General features: G+C 57.8%; 2 protein-coding genes across 2 annotated transcripts; both read right to left on the bottom strand.

Annotated features, from left to right (window-relative positions):
* Nucleotides 1-2,686: 2,686 nt before the first annotated feature.
* On the bottom strand, nt 2,687-6,229 carry LOC104297008 (protein Wnt-11b). Its single transcript, XM_054169620.1, has 5 exons — nt 6,162-6,229; nt 5,817-6,046; nt 5,010-5,287; nt 4,155-4,447; nt 2,687-3,309 (listed from the first exon to the last, which is right to left on the bottom strand). Exons 1-5 carry the CDS (start codon nt 6,227-6,229, stop codon nt 3,135-3,137), a joined length of 1,044 nt encoding a protein of 347 aa, XP_054025595.1. The 3' UTR covers nt 2,687-3,134.
* Nucleotides 6,230-18,376: 12,147 nt separating this feature from the next.
* LOC104297007 (transforming growth factor beta activator LRRC32) lies at nt 18,377-21,681 on the bottom strand. The gene is given in 3 exon segments (XM_054169789.1): nt 18,377-20,344; nt 21,276-21,581; nt 21,583-21,681. Coding segments are annotated over 3 exon segments (2,373 nt in total).
* Nucleotides 21,682-22,568: the final 887 nt, after the last annotated feature.

Here is a 22,568-nt window from a genome sequence, read left to right on the forward strand (position 1 = left end):
CTCGGTTTCAGGGGCAGTGCCACCATTCTTGACCCGTTTATTCAGGTCCTGCAGGGCTATCTGCCAGAGCTGGAGGTGCCTGGGGTGGAAGCGAAAGCGCAGAGGGTGAGAGCAAAGCCTTCTTGCACCGATTTCTCTGGCAGAAGGTTGTGCTGATTGGTGCTGGTGGACGCTGCAGGGTGGGATCAAACGTCTGGGTCTTCCCAAGTTTTCACCTCGGAGGGTGATTGTGCTAGCCCAGGCTGGGGGAGGGGGCTCCCTGTTCCACTGACACCTTCATGATGGCTTTTGTGCCCACGCAGGGTCAGCAGATGGATCCCCTTAAACCCTGGGGCCAAGTGCAGGGTTTATTCCCTCTGGATCTATCTTCTGACTGTCTGGCTCTGACTCTTGGTCCCTAGGAGATTCTTCCACTCCCGCAGATCTCACAAGCCTGGTAAACCCAGGTGGTGGCCCAGATTACAACACCTCCCACTCAGAGCATTGTCACTTAGCTGTCAGCTCCCAACCGTCCTCCTTCCTGCCAGCCTGACCCTTTGCATCCTTCCACTAATTACAGAGCTTTCCGATTTCCCGCAGGACACAAACAGAGCCCGAGCTCCTCGGTGCTGATTGACCCCTCTGGTCCTTTCCCAGCTCTTCCCTGTTGGGCTTGCAGTCGGGATGCAAGGAGTGAGAGAAGGAGGAGAGGACTCTGCATATTCAGCACTTGACCCTGCCTTTTCCCAGGCAGAAATTCAAATGGGACCTCTCTAGGAGGGAATCACCACATCTCCCGCGGGCATTCCTTGCTATTGTGACTCCTCTCCTCTACCCCAGGCTAAGTGTGTTTGTAGTTACCAAATGCAAATCACATTTCCCACCCTCCTGGCTGAATCTCTCACTCCACAAGATCCTTCCCCTGTGTTTTTTTTTCCTCATCAGTTGGTTGTGCAACGCTCTGCGGAGCCCTCAGTCCCTCCTGGTTTCACCTCCCTCTGCTCTGGCCGAGCACAGAGGTGGGCAGAGGGAAGGTAGTTAAGTTAAGCAATCCTCCTAATTAAGTACCTGCATCAGCCCTGGACACAGAAACTGCAGCTGCTTTGCAGCCCAGCGGCTGAAGGCTGCCTTCTAACCCCTGCTTGCATTTTAAACGGAAAACTCGAGACGGGTTTTTGGCCCTGGGCAGCTGGGGCTTTCCTCTCACCCTGAGCAGGCTGGATCTCAGCAGCCAGACCGAGTCAGTGGCAGATTAACGACAGATAATGGTGGCTAACTGGCTTGGTTAACTAGGTGAGCTTCACCCCTGAGCATTTCAACTTCCAGCTCCCAGCCTGGTCTCAAGCCACCTTTGACTCTCAGCTCTTATTAACCCAGAACCCTGCAGCACATTAAGTGGAGGGGATGGTTTACATGTGGAGCTCATAAACTGATTGCACGACCCAGGGCTGTTCAAAGTGATTGACTGACTCTGGAAGTGAGCAATCCTGCAGCTGGACTCGGGGCTGAGCACAGCCAGCTCCAGTCAGTGCCAGCCACAAATAAAGCAAAGCACACACAGAGCTGCCCTGAGGCTCTAGGTCATGGTGTGAGCTGTGGGGAAGTGCCCAAGGATTCCCATCACATTTACCTGTCCTCCTCATGCTGTGGCTTCTCCTCAGCTCAGCTCAGCTCAGTTTAGATTCATCCTTTCTCTGCAAAGGCTGCATGGCCAGGAATCTCTTATTCCATGCAAGCACTCAACCAGATTCCATGCTAGGGGAACTGGGAAACCATCAGAGCCCCATCCCTTGCTCTTCACACACACACACACATGCCTGGCTATTCCAGCCCACATCCACAAGGATCCCAGAATAACCCCAAAGTACCTTGACTGAACCCCAGGAAGCCAGATTCCTTGCTGACTGGTCAGAGAGCTGAGGAAGCAGGTGACAGAAAGCTTCCAAGAGATTTTCCATCTGTGCAGGATAGCAGAGGCTGTCAGACAGCTCTAATTAAAGACAAACCTGGGCCCACAAGCAGCAGGAAGAGCTGAAACCAAACTGGTCCCCCACTGTGTGTAAGGGTATGGACACAGGGAGCTTTAGGCTCGTGCTCCCTGTTGACAGCTCAGGAGATGGAGGAAGGAGGTTGTCCTAGGAAAGATGTTGCAGAGATATGTGATGTAATGCATTTATTTACACACCAGAATCCCACTTACAGTAAGCATGGAGTAAAGGTTCATTCTTACTTCCAAGGGCCTTGGAGTTGTGTCCTCTCTCCACACCAGAGTGCCAGCTTGCTTGGTGTTCAGGGGGTGGAAGAAGTGGCTGAAGATTTTAGTGGTCTAAAAGGAGCAGGAAGGACAAGCCATGAGTATGCCACACGTTGAGCAGGCTTCCACCTCTGACACAAGCCCAGAGGGCTGAAGTTCCAGCTCTGCCATGGCTGCCTCATTAACACAAGGCTGCTAGGTGCAGTTGTGCCATGCTGCCCTGCTTCTGCAGCTCTGGGACAGCTCCTGACCCGTGTGCCATCATCAGTCATCACTGAGAGCAGCAGCAGTCTCCATGCAGGCTGTGGGGAGGACTGATGAGCAATGTGTCTCAGAGCAATACCTGGCTCTGCATCTCAGATGCTGCAAAGGGCACTGGACCAGCATTTGCTCCTGAGGGAGGAACATTCAGCAGTGTTGGGTGAGTCCACAACAGAGACCTGTCCATGGAGGAGCTGCCCATGACCTCCTCACCCAAAGCAGCTTTCTTCTCCTGCATCCTTCTCCTACCCCACTTCCCATCCATCACTCCTGGCTTTCAGGCCACTGTCAGAAACCTCCTGCAAGGAGACAATGGCAGCCCAGGGTCCCCATTCAGCCCCGGAGAAAAGGGCCGGCGCAGGCGGAGTGATAAATGGCTCGTCCCCAGCTGGAGACAGAGGGATGGACGCTCCCCATCAGCTGCAGGAGGGCAGCCCTTTGTCTTGCTCTGGAGAGATGGAGCAGAGGTTTGCCTCCAGTCTTCAGCTTCCCAGCATCTCTCAGTTTGGGGTCTTCCATGCTAATGCAGGGGTCCAGGCCTCCTGCACAGTGCCCTCCTTGCTGTAGCTCAGAACATCCCTCGGGGCTGGCGTGTGGTCTCCAGCTGTGCCCTGGGGCTCTCCTGCTGCCTGCCCCGGTGTTATTTGCAGACATATCTCTCCACCTTCCGCCAGCACCTCTTGCACACCACGTAGCAGCACCAGTGGTACTTGCAGTGACATCTCTCCACCACCTCCTCAGTGTAGGTGTTGTAGCCACGGCCGCAGCACATCAAGTTGCAACTCTCGCTGCCCGTGGAGGTCTTGTTGCACTGCCTGCCAAGAGAAGGATGCAGGAGCAGAGCTGAGGGAACATCCCTGCCCACCCTTGGTGGTGGTACTGACACAGCTACCTGCCCTGGCCTCCTTGGTGGTGGTACTGACACAGCTACCTGCCCTGGCCTCCTTGGTGGTGGTACTGACACAGCTACCTGCCCTGGCCTCCTCCCACCGCTCAGGTGCTCGTAGCAGGAGGCAGTGAGGTGCATGGAGCAGCTTGCAAGTGGGTTGGTGGCAGCTCAGCTTTGCTGTGGCAGTGTTTGGGCAGCTGAGGTTGGGCACGCTCCCTAACATGGTGGGGTCAGAAATGTCCCATGGAGAAGGAAGGGCAGATGCTGGGACCAGGAACCTCTGCTAAATCTAAGAGGGATTGTCAATCACAGCCCTGAGGCAGCCCTGGCTCAGCCTTCAAGAAAGGTTTCCTCATCCCTGTAAAAACTGCCCCCAAGCAGCAATCTCTTCAGGAAGAAGACATCTGGCAAGCACCACAGGCTCCAAGGGCTGCTGAACCAATCTGGTTACCAGCAGGTAGCACCCAAAGGTTGCAGGGAAAGGTGGTACTTCTCCTCCTGGGTCTTCCCTGGGTGGATCCTGTGCTGAAGGCTGGAGCTGATGAGCTCCCAGTGAGGGCCCTCCCTTGCTTTCACACCTGTGTGGCTCTGTAAGAACAACCTCTGCATCCCTGCCCTCCTTGGGACTTTAAGGTGCAGAGATTTCACAGCAGTCTGTGGTGTCCACATCTAGCAGGGGTTCACCCATCCACACCAACCTCCCAGAGCATGTGGTGCAGACACTCATGAAGTGAGAGGCTGAGTTAGTGTGTATTTGCAGCAGCTTCTTACCTGTCCTGGGTCCCCAGAGAGCCCAGGTGTAGATTTGGGGTGCAGTAGTCAGGAGAGTTGATGAGATAGACCAGGTCTGTCTCTTGCACTGGCCTGACACCCATTTCTTTGGCTATCAGCTGCTTCCTGGGCCCTATGAGCCTGTGGGTCACCTTGATGGCTGCCAGGTACTTAGATTTGAGGTCAGAGGCAATTTCATCCAGCTTGGGCAGTCCCTTCCAACAGGTCTTCACTGAACAGGAGCCTGAAACACCATGGCATTTGCACTTGGTATCCAGGGAGTCACTTACCACCTGCAGAGGACAGGAAAAGAACCACATTTACTGCTGCCTGGTCCTGGCACCCAACCCACAGTCTGATTTGCAAGGGCATCCACAGGGAGTTTTGGGAGATGAATGAGCTCAGCTGCTTATTGCCACCTTTACATTAACATAATTGGGTGATCAAGGACTCAACCCTCCTTCATTCCTAACCCTTGGGGAGCTCCTTGCTGGAGCTTGCAGTGGGGCTGGTGGCCTCCCACCCAACAGGGGTGCAGGATGGCATGAAAGCACAAACCCCCACAAGTCTGGGCATGGCTGGGGAGCCCAATGGCCTTCTGCTTCCTATGAGGGGGTGGAAAGAAGTACTGGAAGTACTGGTGTGGCAATAGCTTGTCCTATCTGTGGAATGGGTGCAGGGATGCTTGGGGGGTGGGTAGCAGTGGGGGTTGTCTCTGCAAACACTTCTGACTCTGTTTTAACCATTTAGTCCCCTCCTGACAGCATCCCAACAGCCTGGCTGGAGTCTACCCCCTTCCATTAGGCACCTCTGCCCCCCCGGGCTGCTGTGAGCCTTGGTGGGCGCCGCACTCACCTGCCTGCCCACCACATTGTTATGCAGATTCATGGCTTTCAGCGCTCCTGTCCCCAGCTTGCTGGATTTTAAGGGACTGTCAGCAAAAGCAGCACCCAGCTGGAGGCCGTAGGCCAGGTTGTCCCCGCAGCCACCCCATCTGAAGTCCGGGCTGGGGACCTCCGAGGGGCTGGAGCCGCAGGAGCAGAGGGGGAGCTCTCCCGAGGCGCAGGCTTGGGCGATGGTGTGCGCGGCAGCGGCGGCGGCCAGGGCGTAGACAAAGGCAGACTCCCGGGTTCCTGGGAAGAAGAGGGGGAGATGTCCTTCCTCCCTGCCCAGCCGAACACCTCTCCCGACGATCTCACAATGCGAACGAGGATTTTGGGGGTTGTGCCAAGAGGATAAACCCAAGACACAAGGCTCCTCTTGCACCGTAGTTTTAACCCGTGCCACCTGTGACATTGTGCTGTGTCCCCACCTCTCTCCCCTTGTTTCTTGGAGCTTCTAGCAGCTGGGTGCTTTGGTTTTGGTTTTTAATGGAAACTCATCTCTGCCATCTCCTGCAGATCTCAGATGCACAGGGATTAACCACAGTAGAATAAAGGCAAGCAAAGGGTATCTAAGGCAAAACTGAACCCCCTCAGCTACCACCTACTAAAGTGCTGCCCACCTGGAAAGCCAAGTGGGGCAAAGGAGGAGCATGGACACAGAAGGTGGAGCAGCACGGACACAGCAGACGGAACATCTTTTACCTTTCAGGTCAGAGCAAAAGCTGGGAGGCCAAAAGAGGAGCACAAACGCAGCGGGAGGAGGAGGAGCATCCTTTACCTTTGAGGAGGTCAGGGCCGAAGCTAGGGGCGTGCTGGATGGAGGAGCAGTTCCACCTCATGTCTGCAAAGGTCTTCTGGCAGACGCTCTTGGTGTGGTGGGCGGCCCGGACGATGCTGTGCATGACCTCTAAGTTCCTCCGGCACATCTGGAACTGGTCCGGCACCACCCCGGCGAGCAGCCGGCAGTGGTGGCTTTCGTTCCAGGCCACCCTGCTCTCTGTCAGCCCGCTGCGGGGAGAGGATGTGTCAGTGAAGGGGGGACCACAGGCGTCCCTCTGCGGGGAGGGCGAGCCCCAGAGAGGGTACTGGGGAGCGGGGACGTTCCCCTAGGGCCGCTACTCACAGCCACTGGATGGCCGCGGAGAGCCCAAGCTGGCAGAGCAGAGTGGCAGCAGCAGTGGGGTGGCCCATGGCTGGGGCTGGGACCCCGGGGCTGGGGCAGGAACCGGGGCTGGAGCCGCTCGGCTCCGCCGCCCCCTTTTATAGCCTCAGGCAGCTCGGTCCTGCCCCCCCGGGGAGGGGAACAAAGGCGGTTTCGGTGCCATTCACAGCGGGTTAGGGCCGTGGAGAGGGGGGAGTGGAGGGGGACAGGGCTGTTACTAGCTGCGGCCGTGCCCAAAACAGCGCCTGGGAAGCGACTGAGCGGTGATGGGGAGCTGGGGGCCGTGGGGGCCGGCAGGTCACCCCACTAAGCGCTCAGCTGCTGGGTAGCCCTTTGTGTCCTGTGAGCCACAGAGGTGCCCCAGAGCTGGAGCCCCTTCGCCACCTTTGGCATCTGGACCGCAAAGCAAATTCACATCTCTGCCCGGCCTGGCAAAACTCCTCCCTGAAACTGGCTGACAGGGCAGGGGAGGGAGGTCAGTAAAGGTCAGAAGTGCTTGGCAGAGGCTGACTGCAGTTCCTGCCCTTTTTTACCCCCCTTCTTATTTTCTTTGCAAGAGGCATTAAAAAACTACATTTTCCTTGCCCCAGAAAGAGTGAAAGTCTCAGTGTCTGCTTCCTCTGCCCCCAGAACCCCCTGAGAACAGCCAGGGTTCTGCAATAGCCCAGACTCCAGCTGCACAGACGGGCACTGGGCACGGGTGTGAGCAGCAGCAGTGCTCATCTCCTCGCAGGGCCCAAGTTCCAGCTGGCAGCAGGGCTGCAGCTGGGGAAGCAGTGCCTGCTGAGCCGGGGAGGGGGGCATGGCTTGGTGGGGCATTTCCATGGCTTGCACATGCTTGTCACACGGTGTTTTGCTCTCAGGCTTTCCCTTCCCTAAGTAGAAAACCAGAAGCACAGTCTTGCTGCTGTGGAGACCTCCAGGAGCCAGGTAGGCTGGTGTTTTCCCCACAGTGGGAGGCGACATTGGAGAGAAGTCCATCTGACACCAGCTGCTTCTGGAAACAGTCACAGGTTGAGGACCTCTTGCTTTGGGCTTTCACTTTCTCCCTCACTGTACAACTTCCTCTCTCACTGGAAAGTGCTTTCCCTTTACAGGACATAACTGAGTGGTTGGTTTGTATCCTCCCCCTCCTCCCCCATGACCTTCCTCTGACTTGCTGTCATGTGCACCAAAGCTAGGACATGCAGCTTGAATTGTTGACCTTCCCAACATATTCCCTTGGGTTGAAAAGGCCAAGGTGCATTGTGCTGGAGCAGTGGCCCATGAGGAAGGGTCCTGCTAGGTCACTCCCAAATCCCAAGCAGAGTTCCAAGGGGCTTAATTAAAAGGACAGAGAGAAAAGAAAGAGAAGTTGTGTTCAGTGTCCCTGCAACTGCCTGGCTCTGATCCCATTAACCTTCCTCTCCCTGCTGCCTCTGGACTGACACCAAAGAGCTCCAAGCTCTTGTCAGCTGGGGAATGATTTTTTTCAGCATGAGCAGGGGAGATGCAAGATAACTGCAGATTTGCTGAGCTGCTCCTGGGGATGCATGGCTTGGGTGTCTCTGTGGAGGACATGTGGCAACCATCATCCACGGATTTCTTCTTCGGAGTGGTCTGAGCAGGAAGCCAGCCCAGCTCTGGGCATCCTGCTGGCTGAATATTGCTGAGCTGGGACTCCCTGCTGTAGGGCAAGAGGAGCCTTTTCTTGCTGCAGCCAGCACTTAGTTGTTTCAGGGTGGGAGAGGCAGGAAGCAGAGTCACTGTTGGAGGGGGCAAGGGATAACCCAGGTCTGCAGTCACTAAACACCAAAGCCCACAGTTTGTTTTCTCTCTCCAAAATGGGGACTAAGATGATTAAAATAACAATCCTGCCTCTTTTTATGGACAAGATGAAGCCAGAAGGCAGCACTGAGCATACCCTCTCCTCTGCTGCTCCCTCACCAGCCCAACATAGAATCGTTGGGGTCAGAAGGGACCTCAAGGATCAGCCAGTTCCCATGGGCAGGGACACCTCACACCACAGCAGGTTGCTCACAGCCACCTCCAGCCTGGCTGCAAACACCTCCAGGCAGGAGGCTGCCACCACCTCCCTGGGCAACCTGTGCCAGGCTCTCACCACCCTCATGGGGAAGAACTTCTTCCTAACATCCAATCTGAATCTCCCCATTTCTAGTTTAGCTTCACCCCCCCCAGTCCTATCACTCCCTGACACCCTCAAAAGTCCCTCCCCAGCTTTCTTGTAGCCCCCTTCAGATACTGGAAGGCCACAATCAGGTTTCCTTGGAGCCTTCTCTTCTCCAGACTGAACAGCCCCAACTCCCTCAGTGTGTCCTCCACATCTCCCTGAACACCCCTGTTCTTCAGGAAAGATGCTGTTTGTTGTGCTCCCATGGTACCTGAGGCTTGGGACTCATGTCCCACACAAGATCAGACTCCCCTTCCAGCTGGCAGAGGTGATCCCAGTCTGCTTCCACCAAGGGCTCTGCAATGAGAGACAGTCCCTGTTAAGTCCCTGGCATGAGGGATTTTGCTTACACACAGCACAAGACCCCAGGGACTGAGGTAGAAAAGCCCTGTGGAGCAGCAGCCACTGTTGGGGCCAGATGCTGGTGCTGTGTGGGACAGGCTGGCAGCACCCTGGGGTGCCTGGGACTGTGCCATCTGACCAACAGTTCGGTGTCATGAGCCTGCCTGGGGCAAAGCTGAGGTCCTTTGCCATGAAGTTATCCTTCATGCTGATGGAGATTGAGGTCAGGCTGCTCTCATCACAGTGACACACTGCAGCTTTCACCTTTCTCGACTCAGTAGTGTCCTGCTGGTGCTTGCTGTACTCTGGAAGTCCCTGATGTTTCTTCAGCATCTCCCCTCCCACTCATGGCTTTTGCAGATACTTCTCTGCCCTTGCCCTGACATCAGACAGATTCTCCCCTCTGCTGCCCAAGTGCCCCTTTCATTCCATCCCCAAGGACTCTGGTGTTGTGAAATCAGATTGGCTGCGAGTTCCCTTTTCAGCCTTGGGCCTCGAGGGGGACATTGCAGGGGAATCTGAGCAGCTTCTCAAAGCATTAGGAATTTTCTGACCAGCTCCAGTGGCTTCTGGTCCCTCCCAGTTAGAGTCACCCTGCCCTGGACTCCTCTGAGAGAGGTGTCCTGCACCCAACCTGCCTGGAGCAGCTGCTTTGCTGGTTGCTGCTCCAAAGTGTCCCAGTGGCACATCCCTGCTGAGGGGTGAGGTCTCAGTGGCAGTGCAGGCTCTGCTGGGGATGCTAATGCCTCTGGGGTCATTTCTAATCTCATCTCAGCAGTCACCTGCAGCAGCCCCACAGGGCCCAACAGCACAGCCTGTGCCAGAGGATCTAAGACAAGAGGCTCATGAGGGTCACCAGTTCCCTAAGCTCTCCTGAGTCAGGCACAAAAGAGGGCAAGCCCACCTCTGGGCAGGTGGAGGGGGAGGAAGGTCTGGCAAAGCTGCTGCAGCTGGGTGGACCCAGCACTTACTGGTGACTGGGGCTGTCCCTCCCAGGGACTCTGCACCTCTGCTGTGGAACACCTTCCCTCCAGCTGTGGTGTTCTCAGCACCCTGGCCTCCCCAGGAGCTGGATGTCAGGGATGTCTGACTGCCTGGGTGGGACATGGAGCACTGCCACGGAATCACAGAAACATTCAGGTTGGGGAAGCCCCTCAGGATCACCAAGTCCAACCCAGAGCCCTGCTCTACAAGGTTCACCCCTAAGCCAGATCCCCAAGCACCACATCCAAACCACCTTCAAACACATCCAGGGTTGGCAACTCAGCCACCTCCCTGGGCAGCACATTCCAGTGCCTGAGCTGTCCTGCCATTGCCATTCCAAAGTGGGGTCAGAGCTTCCAAACCGGGCTGGAGGAGGACAGGAGGGGATTTCCAGCCCAGGAGAAAGGCTTCCCAGCCCCTGCCTGTCCACACTGGAGAGTCACCATGGGGAGAAAGTGCAGCTGCACTGCTGGGGCTTCATCTACAGGTGCTGAGCAGAGGGAAAGACCAGGAGGAGCAGGGAAAAGTCAACCCCCATCTACCTGCCTGGTGTTGGCTGCCCTCAGGACACAGCCAGGAGGGAAAAGCTCAAAGAGGAGCTCACAGGAGGGAAACAAGAAGCCCTGCTGCTGGGTTGGGGCTGACTTGAATGCAGAGCTTGCTCCTGGGATGAAGGGAATTAGTGGAGCAACATCAAATAGTTGTCCTGGATGGCCAAAGGTTCTTGTCTCCCACTACTGGGCTTTGGACAAGGGCCAAAAGAAGCTCTGATGGTTTGTGCCTTGTGTAAGCACATGGGGACCACTCCTTGTGCACCCTCCCAGCTTGCCATAGCTTGTGGCTTCCAGTTTCAGGAGAGGCAGCTTTGTGTGGGGACCACCCAGGGGGTCCCCTGCACTCTACCTCGTGGCCCCTCAAGCCCCTGGCACCCTCAGTGCTCCCCTGCCCCACACTCACCTGGCAGCTGCCCACGTCAGGAGCCACATCCCTGGGTCTGGGAGGCTGTGGCATCATGGGGCTGAGGCTGGCAGCAGCCTGTCATGTGGTGCTGACGTCTCCATGAGGAGCCACTCCTGCTCCCAAAGGCTGGGGGGGGGATCTCCACTGGCAGATCCCCAGGTGGGTGCCTGGGAACATCTGGTCCCCTCCAGAGGCTGGGGACACCGGTGAGGGTCCCCCTGGGCGCTCAGTGCCTGTCCTGCTGCAGAGGGCTGCTTTCCCTTAGCAAAGCCACCCTCCTTCCCCTTTCTGATGCAGTGCTGGAGCCTGGCACCTCCCCACAGGATGGTTACTGAGAAACAGGCTGAGGGTGACAGGAGCTTGTTCCTGCCAGCTGATCTTCTCCAGAGCTGCTTATGCACGGTGCTGCCCCCCAGCTTCACCTAGCCCCATGGCCTTCCCGTGCCCCAAAGGTGGGAGCAGGGCTGATGGCCTGAGGGCTCAAGCTGTAAGGAGGCAGAGCACCTGGTGATGCCCCATGTGCTGCTGTGCCCTGGGCTGCCCACAGCCCTGGCAATGTCCCCCACAGGCAGCACACACCAAGGCGGGCTCTGCAGCACACCCTGTCCCCAGGGCCCTGGGGACAGCTAGGGTGAGGGCATCCAGCTGCAGAACATCTGTTGGCATCTGCACTTGCCCAGGGGAAGCTTGGGAAAGCGATGCTGCAGGAGCCAGCACAAGACATTGCAAGGGAGATGTGAAACCCTGGCCTAGGTTGCCCAGAGAGGTGACAGATGTCCCATCCCCACTAACAGTCCAGCTCAGGTTGAGCCTGACCAACCTGCTGTGGTTGGAGGTGTCCCTGCTGACTGTAAGGGGGTTGGACTAGGTGAGCTCTAAAGGCTCCTTCCCACCCACCCAAACCCTTCTGCGATCCCATGGTGGGAGCTGCGGGCCCCAGCCACCCGCTGCCAGAGTCTCCTCTGGTCGAAGGTCTGCCTGCTGGAGAGCTGATGACAGGTCACAGCCTGGCTGGAGCCCCACCAGAGAGCAAGAAAGTGTCATGGAGAACACGCCTGACCTCGCTGCAAGGCTGGAAATAGCTGCTGGGGGAGTGCTGTTGAGTCATGCAGAAGACGCTGTGGCAGTGGGTGCTAATGGAAAGCAGAGGTGGCACAGTCCTGCAGATGGGCTGAAGGCCTGGAGGTGACACTTGGGGACAAGCCACTGCCACGAGCCTCCTGTCCCAGCCCAAAGCTGCAGAGAAACATGCCACATTAGCTAGGAGCACACACACACAAAGCCCCCAGGCTGCAGGGAGGGGACAGTGGTTTGTGAGGCCAGCTGCCCTTGGGGATGCAGACTGGGACAGTGCCAGCAGAAAATGAAGGAAATGAAACCTTCAGCACCTCTGCAGCACCTGGAGCAGCTCTCTGACCAGGAGAGGCTGAGACACTCGGGCTTCTTTAGCCTGGAGAAGAGCAGACTGAGAGGAGAGCTGCTCAATGTTAATCAATAACTGAAGGGCAGGGGGCAAGAAGGTGAGGCCAGACTCTGGTCAGTGGTGCCCAGTGACAGGACAAGGGACAGTGGGCACAAGCTGGAACCCAGGAGGCTCCATCTGAACATGAGGAGGAACTTCTTTGGTGTGAGGATGCTGGTGCCCTGGTCCAGGCTGTCTGAAAGGTTGTGGAGTCTCCATCTCTGGAGAGGTTCCAAACCCCCCTGGACATTCTGACCCTGGGCAGGCTGCTGTGAGTGACCCTACTTTAGCAGGGGGGGTTGGACTGGATGGTCTCCAGAGGTCCCTTCTAAACCCCACCATGCTGAGATTCAGCACCCATTATGGTGCTGCCTGTGCATGGAAGTGGACTTACCTGAGCTCTTAGGCTGGGAGAAACCTGGGGCAGGAGCTGCTGGGCAGAAAACAGGGCTCACTGCTGCCACTGCTTCGTGTCCTGCAACAGCCTAAAGCACTTACCTTGCATTGTCTTATCACAGAGGTGGGGAGATGCAGGCTAACCTGTGCTTCAGCTAAAGCCAGAGCATGAGGAGCACTCCCTGCTCGTCCCTGGGCAGCTCAGGGAGGGATGGGCAGCAGAACAAGAGAGATGATTCTGCCACTTTGCTCTGGTGAGACCTCACCTGGAGCACTGTGTCCAGCTCTGGAGCCCTCAGCACAGGAAGGACCTGGACCTGATAGAGCAGGTCCTGAGGGGAAAGTGATCAGGGAGCTGGAACACCTCTGCTGTGAGGACAGGCTGGGGGAGCTGGGGGTGTTCAGCCTGCAGAAGAGAAGGCTCCAGGGAGACCTAACAGCAGCCTGCCAGCACCTGAAGGGGGCTACAAGAAGGCTGCAGAGGGACTGTTCCCAAAGGCCTGCAGTGATAGGGTGAGGGACAATGGCTTGAAATGAGAGAAGAGCAGACCTGGTTTAGATGTTAGGAACAAGTCCTGCACTGTGGGGGTGGTGGAACACTGGAACAGGCTGCCTAGGGAGGTGGTTGAGGCTCCATCCATGGACATATTCAGGGGCAGACTCAACAAGGCTCTGAGCATCCTGCTCTAGTGGAGGATGTCCCTGCTGAGTGCAGAGCAGGGTTGGACTGGATGAGCTTTGGAGGTCCCTTCCAACTCAAACCATTCCATGATTTTATGAGGTAAACCCTGGAGGTGTTTGCAGCCAGGCTGGATGTGGCTGTGAGCAACCTGCTGTAGTGTGAGGTGTCCCTGCCCATGGCAGAGGGGTTGGAACTGGCTGATCCTCGAGGTCCCTTCCAACCCTGCCAATTCTATGATGCCTGCCAGGCAGTGAGCAGGAGAGTGTGCAGCTCCTGGAGCAGCTGAAGCTCTGCCTGCCTTCTCCAGGGAGAAGAAGAAAGCCCCAGACCCAGACCCAACAGAAACAAAGGCTGAAGTGAGCTGCAGAGAAGGTAGTTTCCACATGAGTTAGCAGAAGAGCTGGCTGGAAATCTGTGATAAAAATCTCTTTTTCTCTGAAAATGCAGAGGCAGGGCCATGGGAAGGCTTTCCACTGGAAAGAATGAGCTCTGCTGGATTTCTCAACCAGCTCTCTAGACCATGTCTACATGCTCACAGTATTTAACCACTGCTGCTGGCCTTTGCAGGCTCCGGGTGCTGCTGCCCCTGCCTTGCAGCTCCACAGGAAAGCACAACCTTTTCTTTTGGCTCTGTCCCTGTATTTGTTTGAACTGCAGCATCCTGCAGCTCTTCTGCCCTCCTCTGGGATGGAGAAGGAGCTTGAGATGCCAAGATGCCTCCAGGAGAAGGAAAGCATTTCCCCTAAGCCATGGGAAGCTGAGGGCCGCTGCAGACCATGGGACCTGGGTTCTGCCTGATCTCGTGGTGCCTCATGCTGGTTTCTGCTGACACAAAGCTGCTGGAAGGGACTGGGTCCAGCCAGCTTGCTGCCCCAGGGATGCTCAACTCTGCTCCCAGCCAAGCTCAACACATATCACACCTGGTGCTGGGAGGAGGCAGCATTGCCCTCAGTGCTGATGTGGACTCAGTTCTTGTTGTCCCCATCGGACCACAACCTCAAATCCTCTTTTGCTTTGAGCTGGGAGAACACACAGGCATCCATAAAGATAACCTGATGTGTCATTTCTCTACCTCCTCACCCACCCTTTGGCCTTGGGGGGTTCTTGTCATAGTTTCAGGCTTTCTTGTCCAATTTCAGGCACTCCCTTGCACTCTGGCCCCTAGCAAGAACACCCTCTCTGCCACCCCAAGCTTTAGGTATCTTTGGAGCCTCCCCTGCAGGATAAAACCAGTACCAGGATCCTTTCCCCTGTTTTTGGTTTGTGCTTCAGCAGATGCTTTAACCCCTAGGAGAAAACTTCAGATAGCAGCAGCCCATTGTGCCCCCTGTGCCACTGTCTCTGCACAGATCACCCACCAGCTGCTGCTGGTCCATGGGGACATGACACTGTGTCAACAGCCCTGGGCAAAGATGGCTCTGGAGCACTCAGGATGCCTCAAGCAGTGCCTGGCAGCTGTGTCCCCAGGCACCCATGGTCCCCACTGTCCCCCCCCCAGCGTGGCTGCAAGGCTCCAGCCCTCCACAAGCCGCAGCATGAAGAGTGATGAAAAAGCAGCACAAAGGGCAGGACATCCTCTGGTCACACACATGGAAAGTACAGCCTGAGAGGGGCTTTAAATGAGGAACAGAGGCCACACAGAATGTCCCAGGAACACTCCTTGAAGGTGACAGCAGCGATTTGGCCTCTGGCTGGGTGGCCCCAAAGAGTGGCCCTGTAATGTCACCACGTGCCTGGGCTGAGGAGGAGGCTGGCATGGAGTTGGGGACAGGCTGAGCCAGGCTGAGCTCACCTACCTGCAATACATGGGCATGGAAAGCACTGTCTCTGTCCCAAGGGAGCTCAGGTGCCACCCAGAGACAGGGCACCCAGCTGAGGGGAAGGGCAGAAGAGACCAAGGTGAGCACAGGAGCTCCTGACACCCTGTGCTTCATGCCCAGGGCCCAGCTGGCTGTGTGTCCCCAGGGACATCAGCTGGAGCCCAGACTGGAGCACTGGGATGAGAGAGGACAAGGCTTTGTGGTGGCAGAGAGAGGTTGGCTGGCACACACTGGCACTTTGGTGGACAACAGGGACAAGGGAGCAGGAGCAAAAAGGGGAGAGGTGTGTGGCAGCAGGAGATCCCTGAGCAAGGCACTGGGCTTCCACCAGCACAACAGTCCCATGGTGGTGACACCACACCAGGCTGCCCACGGTGCCCCAGGCCCTGGCACGGCTGCTTCCTCCTGTGCCAAGGCACTGAGTGCCAGATCAAAGGGAGACTGAGGTGGGGAGGGACAGGCAGGGCCATCAAAGGCCCCCCAGAGGGAGTCCCTCGGGAGCTGGCTGCCCATCAAAGGGCAGGAAGCTGCAGCCCCAGGGGCAGTGAGGGCAGCATGGGGACAGCAGATGTTCTGCAGCAGGAATGCCCTTTGCTTCACAGGAAAGCCATGGCAAGCACAAGAGGGGAAAAGAAGTTCAGTACTTGGGATTTGAAGTGGCTTCCAAGCCCCTTTTGCTTCTCTAAGCCAGCAGGTGGATACCCAGGAGAGCCAGGGACTTCCAAGGTGGAACCAGAGAGCTGTGAAATGGAGGTGGTTTCACAGCAGCCTGCCTTGGTTCGTTTGTCCTTCCTCAGAGCTGGCCCCAGCCCTTTAGGTCCAGCACTGCTCCCCCCCTGGGAAGCTGTACCCCTGGGCCAGCCAGGCAGCCATTGTGCACTGGCATCCAGCAGCACCCAAGCCACCCCACCACACCAGCCACCCCATATCACCAGCCACCTCACCAGCCACCCCACATCACCCCACCAGCCACCCCACCACACCAGCCATCCCACCCCACCCCACCAGCCACCCCACCTCACCCCACCAGCCACCCCACCTCACCAGCCATCCCACATCACCCCACCAGCCACCCCACCTCACCAGCCATCCCACCTCACCCCACCAGCCACCCCACCTCACCAGCCATCCACCCCACCCCACCAGCCACCCCACCTCACCAGCCATCCCACATCACCCCACCAGCCACCCCACCTCACCAGCCATCCCACCTCACCCCACCAGCCACCCCACCTCACCAGCCATCCACCCCACCCCACCAGCCACCCCACCTCACCAGCCACCCCACCTCACCAGCCATCCCACATCACCCCACCAGCCACCCCATATCACCAGCCACCTCACCAGCCACCCCACATCACCCCACCAGCCACCCCACCACACCAGCCATCCCACCCCACCCCACCAGCCACCCCACCTCACCCCACCAGCCACCCCACCTCACCAGCCATCCCACATCACCCCACCAGCCACCCCACCTCACCAGCCATCCCACATCACCCCACCAGCCACCCCACCTCACCAGCCATCCACCCCACCCCACCAGCCACCCCACCTCACCAGCCACCCCACCTCACCAGCCACCCCACCTCACCCCACCAGCCACCCCACCCCACCAGCCACCCCATATCACCAGCCACCTCACCAGCCACCCCACCTCACCAGCCACCCCACCTCACCAGCCATCCCACATCACCCCACCAGCCATCCCACATCACCCCACCAGCCACCCCACCAGCCACCCCATATCACCAGCCACCTCACCAGCCACCTCACCCCACCAGTGCTCTCCTCCCAGCCCCACCCAGTGCCCTCCCCCCAGCTGGGGACCCAGCCCCTCCCCACATCAGACCCTGGCCGTGTGGGGACAGATGCTCAGAAGGTGTCAGACACACTGAGGAGCACAGCTCTGCCAGCACTTACCTCTGTGGTGGAGATCAAGCTGCCACTGCTGACTCAGGAGTCCAGGCTCTGGGGGTGGGAAGGTCCTGCACCCCCCTCCAGGAGCCCCTGAGCCAGCATCAGCCCTGCACAGCAGGGGACTGCTTTCCTCTCATTCTCACTATCTCAGTGGGTGAGGACAGGGCAGATTTCCTGCACCCACAGCAGTGCCTGGGGTTATTTTGAGCTCTGCCAGCTCCACAGCATCCTTCAGCTGACAGCTTGGCAGGAAAAGGCAGAAGAGAAGCCAAGGATTCTCCAAAAGCACCCTCCCCACCTCAGCACTGCCACACACCACAGCCAGAGCTGCCACCACCAGGCACCTCTCCCACTCCTTGCAGGGCTAGGGAGCAGTCTGGGGAGCAGGAGCAAGTATTTAGCCTATCAAACCCACTTAAAGGGCAGACACTGACTGCTGAGGGAGCTGTGAAGCACTCAGGTGGCACCAGTGGAGGCAATTCTCCTTCCACAGGTAGCACATGATGGGTTCAGGGTGAGAAAGATCAATCCATTCAAGCAGCCCACACCTTGGTTTCTTGTCCTGGGTGGTGAGAACATAGGAAGGCAGGGCAGAAAACACACATGAAATGCCTTTCAGAGTGTTTAATTTCTTGCAGGGGCCAGAGCAGATGGGGGAACCTTCCTTTCTGAGAAGGACAGGTGGCCCAAAGTCCACCTCTGCCCAGCCAAGAGCTCAGTATCACAGCATATTAGAAGTTGGAAGGGAGAGATCATCAGGTCCAACTCCCTGCCAGAGTAGGATCACCCAGGGCAGTCTGCACAGGAATGCACCCAGGTGGGTTTTGAATGTCTCCAGAGGAGACTCCACAACCCCCCTGGGCAGCCTGCTCCAGGGCTCTGGCACCCTCACTGTAAAGAAGTTTCTCCTCCTGTTGAGCTGAAACCTTCTGTGCTCAAGCTTGAACCTGCTGTTTCTTGTCTTACTGCTGTGCACCACCCAAAAGAGCTTGGCCCCCTCCACCTGACACCCACCCCTCAGGTATTTATGCACACTGATGAGATCCCCTCTCAGTCTTCTCCTCTCCAGCCTAAACAGCCCCAGGGCTCTCAGTCTCTCTTCACAGGAGAGATGCTCAAGTCCCCCAATCATCCTCATGGCTCTCTGTTGGACTCTTTCCAGCAGGTCTCTGTCTCTCTTGAACTGGGCAGCCCAAAGCTGGACACAGTATTCCAGGTGTGGTCTCCCCAGGGCAGAGTAGAAGGGGAGAAGAACCTCCCTAGCCCTGCTGGCCACACTTCTCTTGATGCCCCCCAGGATCCCATTGGCTCTTTCAGCACCCAGCACGCTCCCTTCACGGGGTTTGCAAAGCAGGCAGGGCCCTGGTGTGGAGGTCTGAGACACATTACACTGATAAATATTATTACTCAAGAGTTTTGACTGATTGCTGCAGTTCCTGCTCACACTTTGGTGATGCTGTCTGCTGGCTTCCCCTCTGCTGGCTCCTCTCCTTTGGGCTGGAGGGGGAAGACCTTGTTGCTCTGGAGCCCTGCACACTCTGGGGGCTTCCGCCCTTTCTTCAGAAGGAGGCAGCAAGCCCCGGTGCTGAGAGGCAAAAGGCTCATCAGGACCACGAGCAGGGGCAGAGAGCTGGTGCTCCTGGCACCCGGGCAAAGCCTCTGGGGGCTGCTGGTTAGCTTGGCTGAGACGTTCCTGCTGCGGTCCTGGTAGGTGCAGAGGGCCTCGGCCAGGTCCGGCACGGCCACGCCGCGCTCCTGCAGCGCCTCCAGCCAGCCCAGCGAGCAGCAGCTGAAGGGGTTTCCAGCAAGGGACATGGCCTGCAGGCTCTGGGACCAGCTCAGCACTGCTGGCTTCTCCAGCCTCAGCAGGCTGTTATGGCGAATGTCCAGGCTCTCCAGAGGGGAGCAGAGAAGACCTGTGGGCAAAAGGCTCAAGTTATTGCCCGAGAGGTCCAAGACTTTGAGCATCTCCAGGCAGGGCAGCTCTGCCTTGCTGTCATCCATCTGGTTGCCCCTCAGAGAAAGTTTCTGCAGGGAGAACTCCAAGCCCCTCAGGGCTTCCTTAGGCACAAACAGCTCCTTGTTCTCAGACAGGTCTAGGGAGAGCAGGAAGGTCTGGTTGAAGGCATAGGGCTGCAGCCTGCTGATGTTGTTCTTGCAAAGGCTCAGATGCTTCAAGTGAGGCACGTTGTAGAAGGGGGTGCAGGTGCCTCCTGGGGCTGCCACCTGAGAGCTCCCTCCTGAAATCTCCCCCTGGTCCTTCCCCAAGCTCTCACAAGGCTGGAGGCTGTTGGAGCTGAGATCAATTGTTTCCAGCTGAGGCAGAGAGGGGAAAAACCAGCGTGGCAGCACACGGATGGCATTGCCGTGGAGGTCCAGCCAGCGCACGGAGAGGGTGGGCAAGTGGTCCCTGGGCTCCATGCCATCAGTGAGTGACTCCCTGGCTACATCCTGGAGACAGTTCCTAGCCAGGCTGAGGCTGTGCAGAGAGCCCAGGCTGTGGAAGAAGGGAAATGGGAACAGCTCCAGCCGGTTGTTGCTGAGATCCAAGTCAGCTACCTGCGGCAGCCCGGCCACGGTGTGCCAGCTGCTGTTGAACCTTGCCATCTCCTCGTAGAGCAGGGCAAACTCCCCTGGATGGCTTGAGCCTGGGAGCAGGGAGGCAATAAGGTTGTTGGAGAGGTTTAGGTGTGTGAGCTGATGGGCTTTGGGGAGTGCTGGAAAATAGAGGAGTCTGTTGTGGCTCAAATCGAGCACTTGAAGCAGGTAGGACTCCGCTCCCTCCTCCGAGACAAAGAGCTCCAGAGCGTTGTGGCTGAGATTTAAGACTCGCAGCTGCGTGAGGCTGAAGCCAGAGACACAGTGGAGGGAATTCAAAGCCAAGTTCACCACCTCCAGCTCTTCCAGAGCCTCAAAAGCTCCCTCCTCAATTTCCATGAGGTAGTTGTTGCTGAGGTCGAGCTCACGCAGCCGCGGCGTGCTCCGGAAGATCCCTGCCGGCAGCTGGGTCACCTTGTTCCCGGAGAGATCCAGCACCCTCAGCCTGGTGAGGTTGCTGATGTACCAACCTGCCATGTGGCTCTCCAGGTTGTTCACAGACAGGTCCAGCACCTCTATGTTCCTCAGCAGGTGCAGGGCTCGTCCGTTAGCGACGTAATTGCGGTCCAGGCGGTTCCGTCCCGCCAGGAGCCAGCGCAGCCGGGGCAGCCGGGCCAGGGTGGTGGCTGACACAGCTTCCAGCTGGTTGAAGCACAGGTCCAGGTGCTCAAGCTGCTCAAGGCCTGGCATGGAGCTGCCTGACAGGTTTTGGATGAAGTTGTGGGAGAGCTCGAGGTGCCTTACTCCTTGGCCCAGCTCCTTCGGCAGGTCGCGCAGGCCGGCTCCTTTGCAAGACACCTTGGTGGGGCTCTGCAGAGAGACAGGAGATGCCATCAGCACCAGGCAGGCTACAAACCGCAGCTCCAGCGCAGCCAGCTGGAGCCATCGTGTCCTAGCAACATGGAAATGAGCGCTGTTCCCCCTTCCCAAGCCTGGGGGGGCAAGGAGAGAGACAAAGGCACTGTTCAGAGACAAGCAGCATGTCCCCAGGGTCAAGGAGAGCTGTCCATGATACTGTGGAGTTGTTCCTGATGGTGCAAGGAGAAGGCTCAGCCTCTGACCCCACAGGCTGTCCTCCTGTGTGTGCCAGCAAGCAAGATGGGGTGAAAGAAGCACTGTGAGCACTGAAGGTGCATCAGGCTGGTGGGGCAAACCCAGCCTCTGAGGGTACTGGGACAACCCAGGGACTGATCCAGAGCCTGCCTGTCCTGTGTGGGCAGAAGAAGGACACTATCCTGGGGGGCTTCACCGTCCCTTTCCCCCCAAACTGGTTTCCCCCACCAGTTTGGAATTGGGAGCCTGGATGTGGAGCAGTTGGTTTCTGCTCCCCTGCCCATGTTTGTGGCAGGGGGCCAGCTGCTTCACACCCAGGCTCCCAGCTGCCTTCCTGACATTCACAACCGCTGTCTGAACCCCCAGGAGACCCTGCACTCCATGCTCCTTCTTGCCAAGCATCTCAAGCTGACACTCCCACGTCAGGGACTTCTGGAAGGTGCCACCAGCACGGCTCTGACATGGGAGCAGCTGGGTGCCAGGAACCAGCTTGCAGGAGACCATCTTGGAGACAGGAGAGCAGAGATCGAAGCTGGAAAGGTTAAATAGATGGAGGCTGGAGGGTGGTGAGAGGTGTGGGGAGAAGACAGATCCTGTGCTTCACAGTGGGATGCTCTCAGCCCCGCTCGGACCCAGGGATGCTGCTGGGGCCAGCCCAACCCAGGGGCTCCTCAGAAAGCAGCCTTACCTGCTGGCACGGCATGGACCTGGGCCTCACCTCCTCACTAGACTGGGCTTTGAGGATGAGTGGGAGCAGCCAGAGCAGCAAACAGCCTCTTTCAGCCAGCCCGTGGCCAAACAAGAGCATGTTGGGCAGCGGGTGCCGTGCCAGCCCCGTGCTGCCCCTCCAGCGCTCTCTGGCAAGCTGGGCAGGAGCCGGGCTCAGTATAAATAGGTTGCAGGATGGGATGGGGGAAGGAGATAACCCGTGTGGGTGTCGGGAGTTACGGAAGTGGGAAAAGAAAGGCCTACGACTGCAGAGGGGGAAAAACAGGGCAGGAAGCCAGAAGGAAGGGAAAAAGAAAGGGCAGGATGGGAGGAGGCAGATGCCCGGCCGGCCCCTGCGCTGGAGGGGGCTCGGCGCCGGACTGCATCCACCACAGCGCGGAGTGCAGCGCTGCTGCCTGGGAAGCCCGAGGGATTTTGGGGGGGTTCCCAGTGTGGACCCGCGCTTCCTCCAGTTTCCTCTGCCCTCTGCCAGCTCTCCCTGGGCAGCTGGTGCTGAGGACACCAAGCACAGCCGGTGAGGGCTGCCTGGCTATCCCGAGCCAGGGACTGAGCTCCTGGCTGCAGCCGCCGGGGCTCAGCCGGGACTCGCAGCAGCCCTGGGGCCGCGGTGAGCTCCCCGATGAAGGAAGTGCAAATTTCCCTCCCCACACCACCGCAGCCCAGCCGAGGGGACTCTCCCGTGGCACTTGCCCCTCTTGGGGAACTAACAGCTGCCCAGTGTTCACTACCCGTTCCAGAGGGATGTGCAGAGCTGGCATCTCCCCCTTCCTCCTCCTCTTCTTCCTCCCCAGGAGGCTGTGCTGCAAGTGCTGGGCTCCTTACTGCCACCTCCTGCGTTCCTGCCAGGCATGGAGGCCAACTGCTGCGTCCCCTCCTCACCAGACAGGGACTTTCCTTGCAGCAGCTCCAGGTGGTATCAGGGTGCCCACAGGCATTCTACTCTGGTGAACATCTCTATGTCCTTGTGCCACCTACAGCTGGCACTCGCTGGGGACATGCTCCTGACATCATGGGACATGCTGCAAAACACAGTGCTCACTGTGGGCACTTTCCATCTAAAGGATAACTCCAGGCTGCTGCAAGGTTGCCCAAGGATTTGTTTGTCTGCAGAACAGTTGCACTGCCCTTAGATTTGTCTGGCAGGAAAAAACCCAAACAGGATGTGACTGTATCTGAACTGCACAGGTATATACACACACACCCCTGCTGCTGGTGCCCCTTGCCCTCCTGCCAGCCAGCATGCTGGGCTTTT

The sequence above is a fragment of the Dryobates pubescens genome, chromosome 18 (genome assembly GCF_014839835.1).
Source record: "Dryobates pubescens isolate bDryPub1 chromosome 18, bDryPub1.pri, whole genome shotgun sequence".
Taxonomy (NCBI): domain Eukaryota; kingdom Metazoa; phylum Chordata; class Aves; order Piciformes; family Picidae; genus Dryobates; species Dryobates pubescens.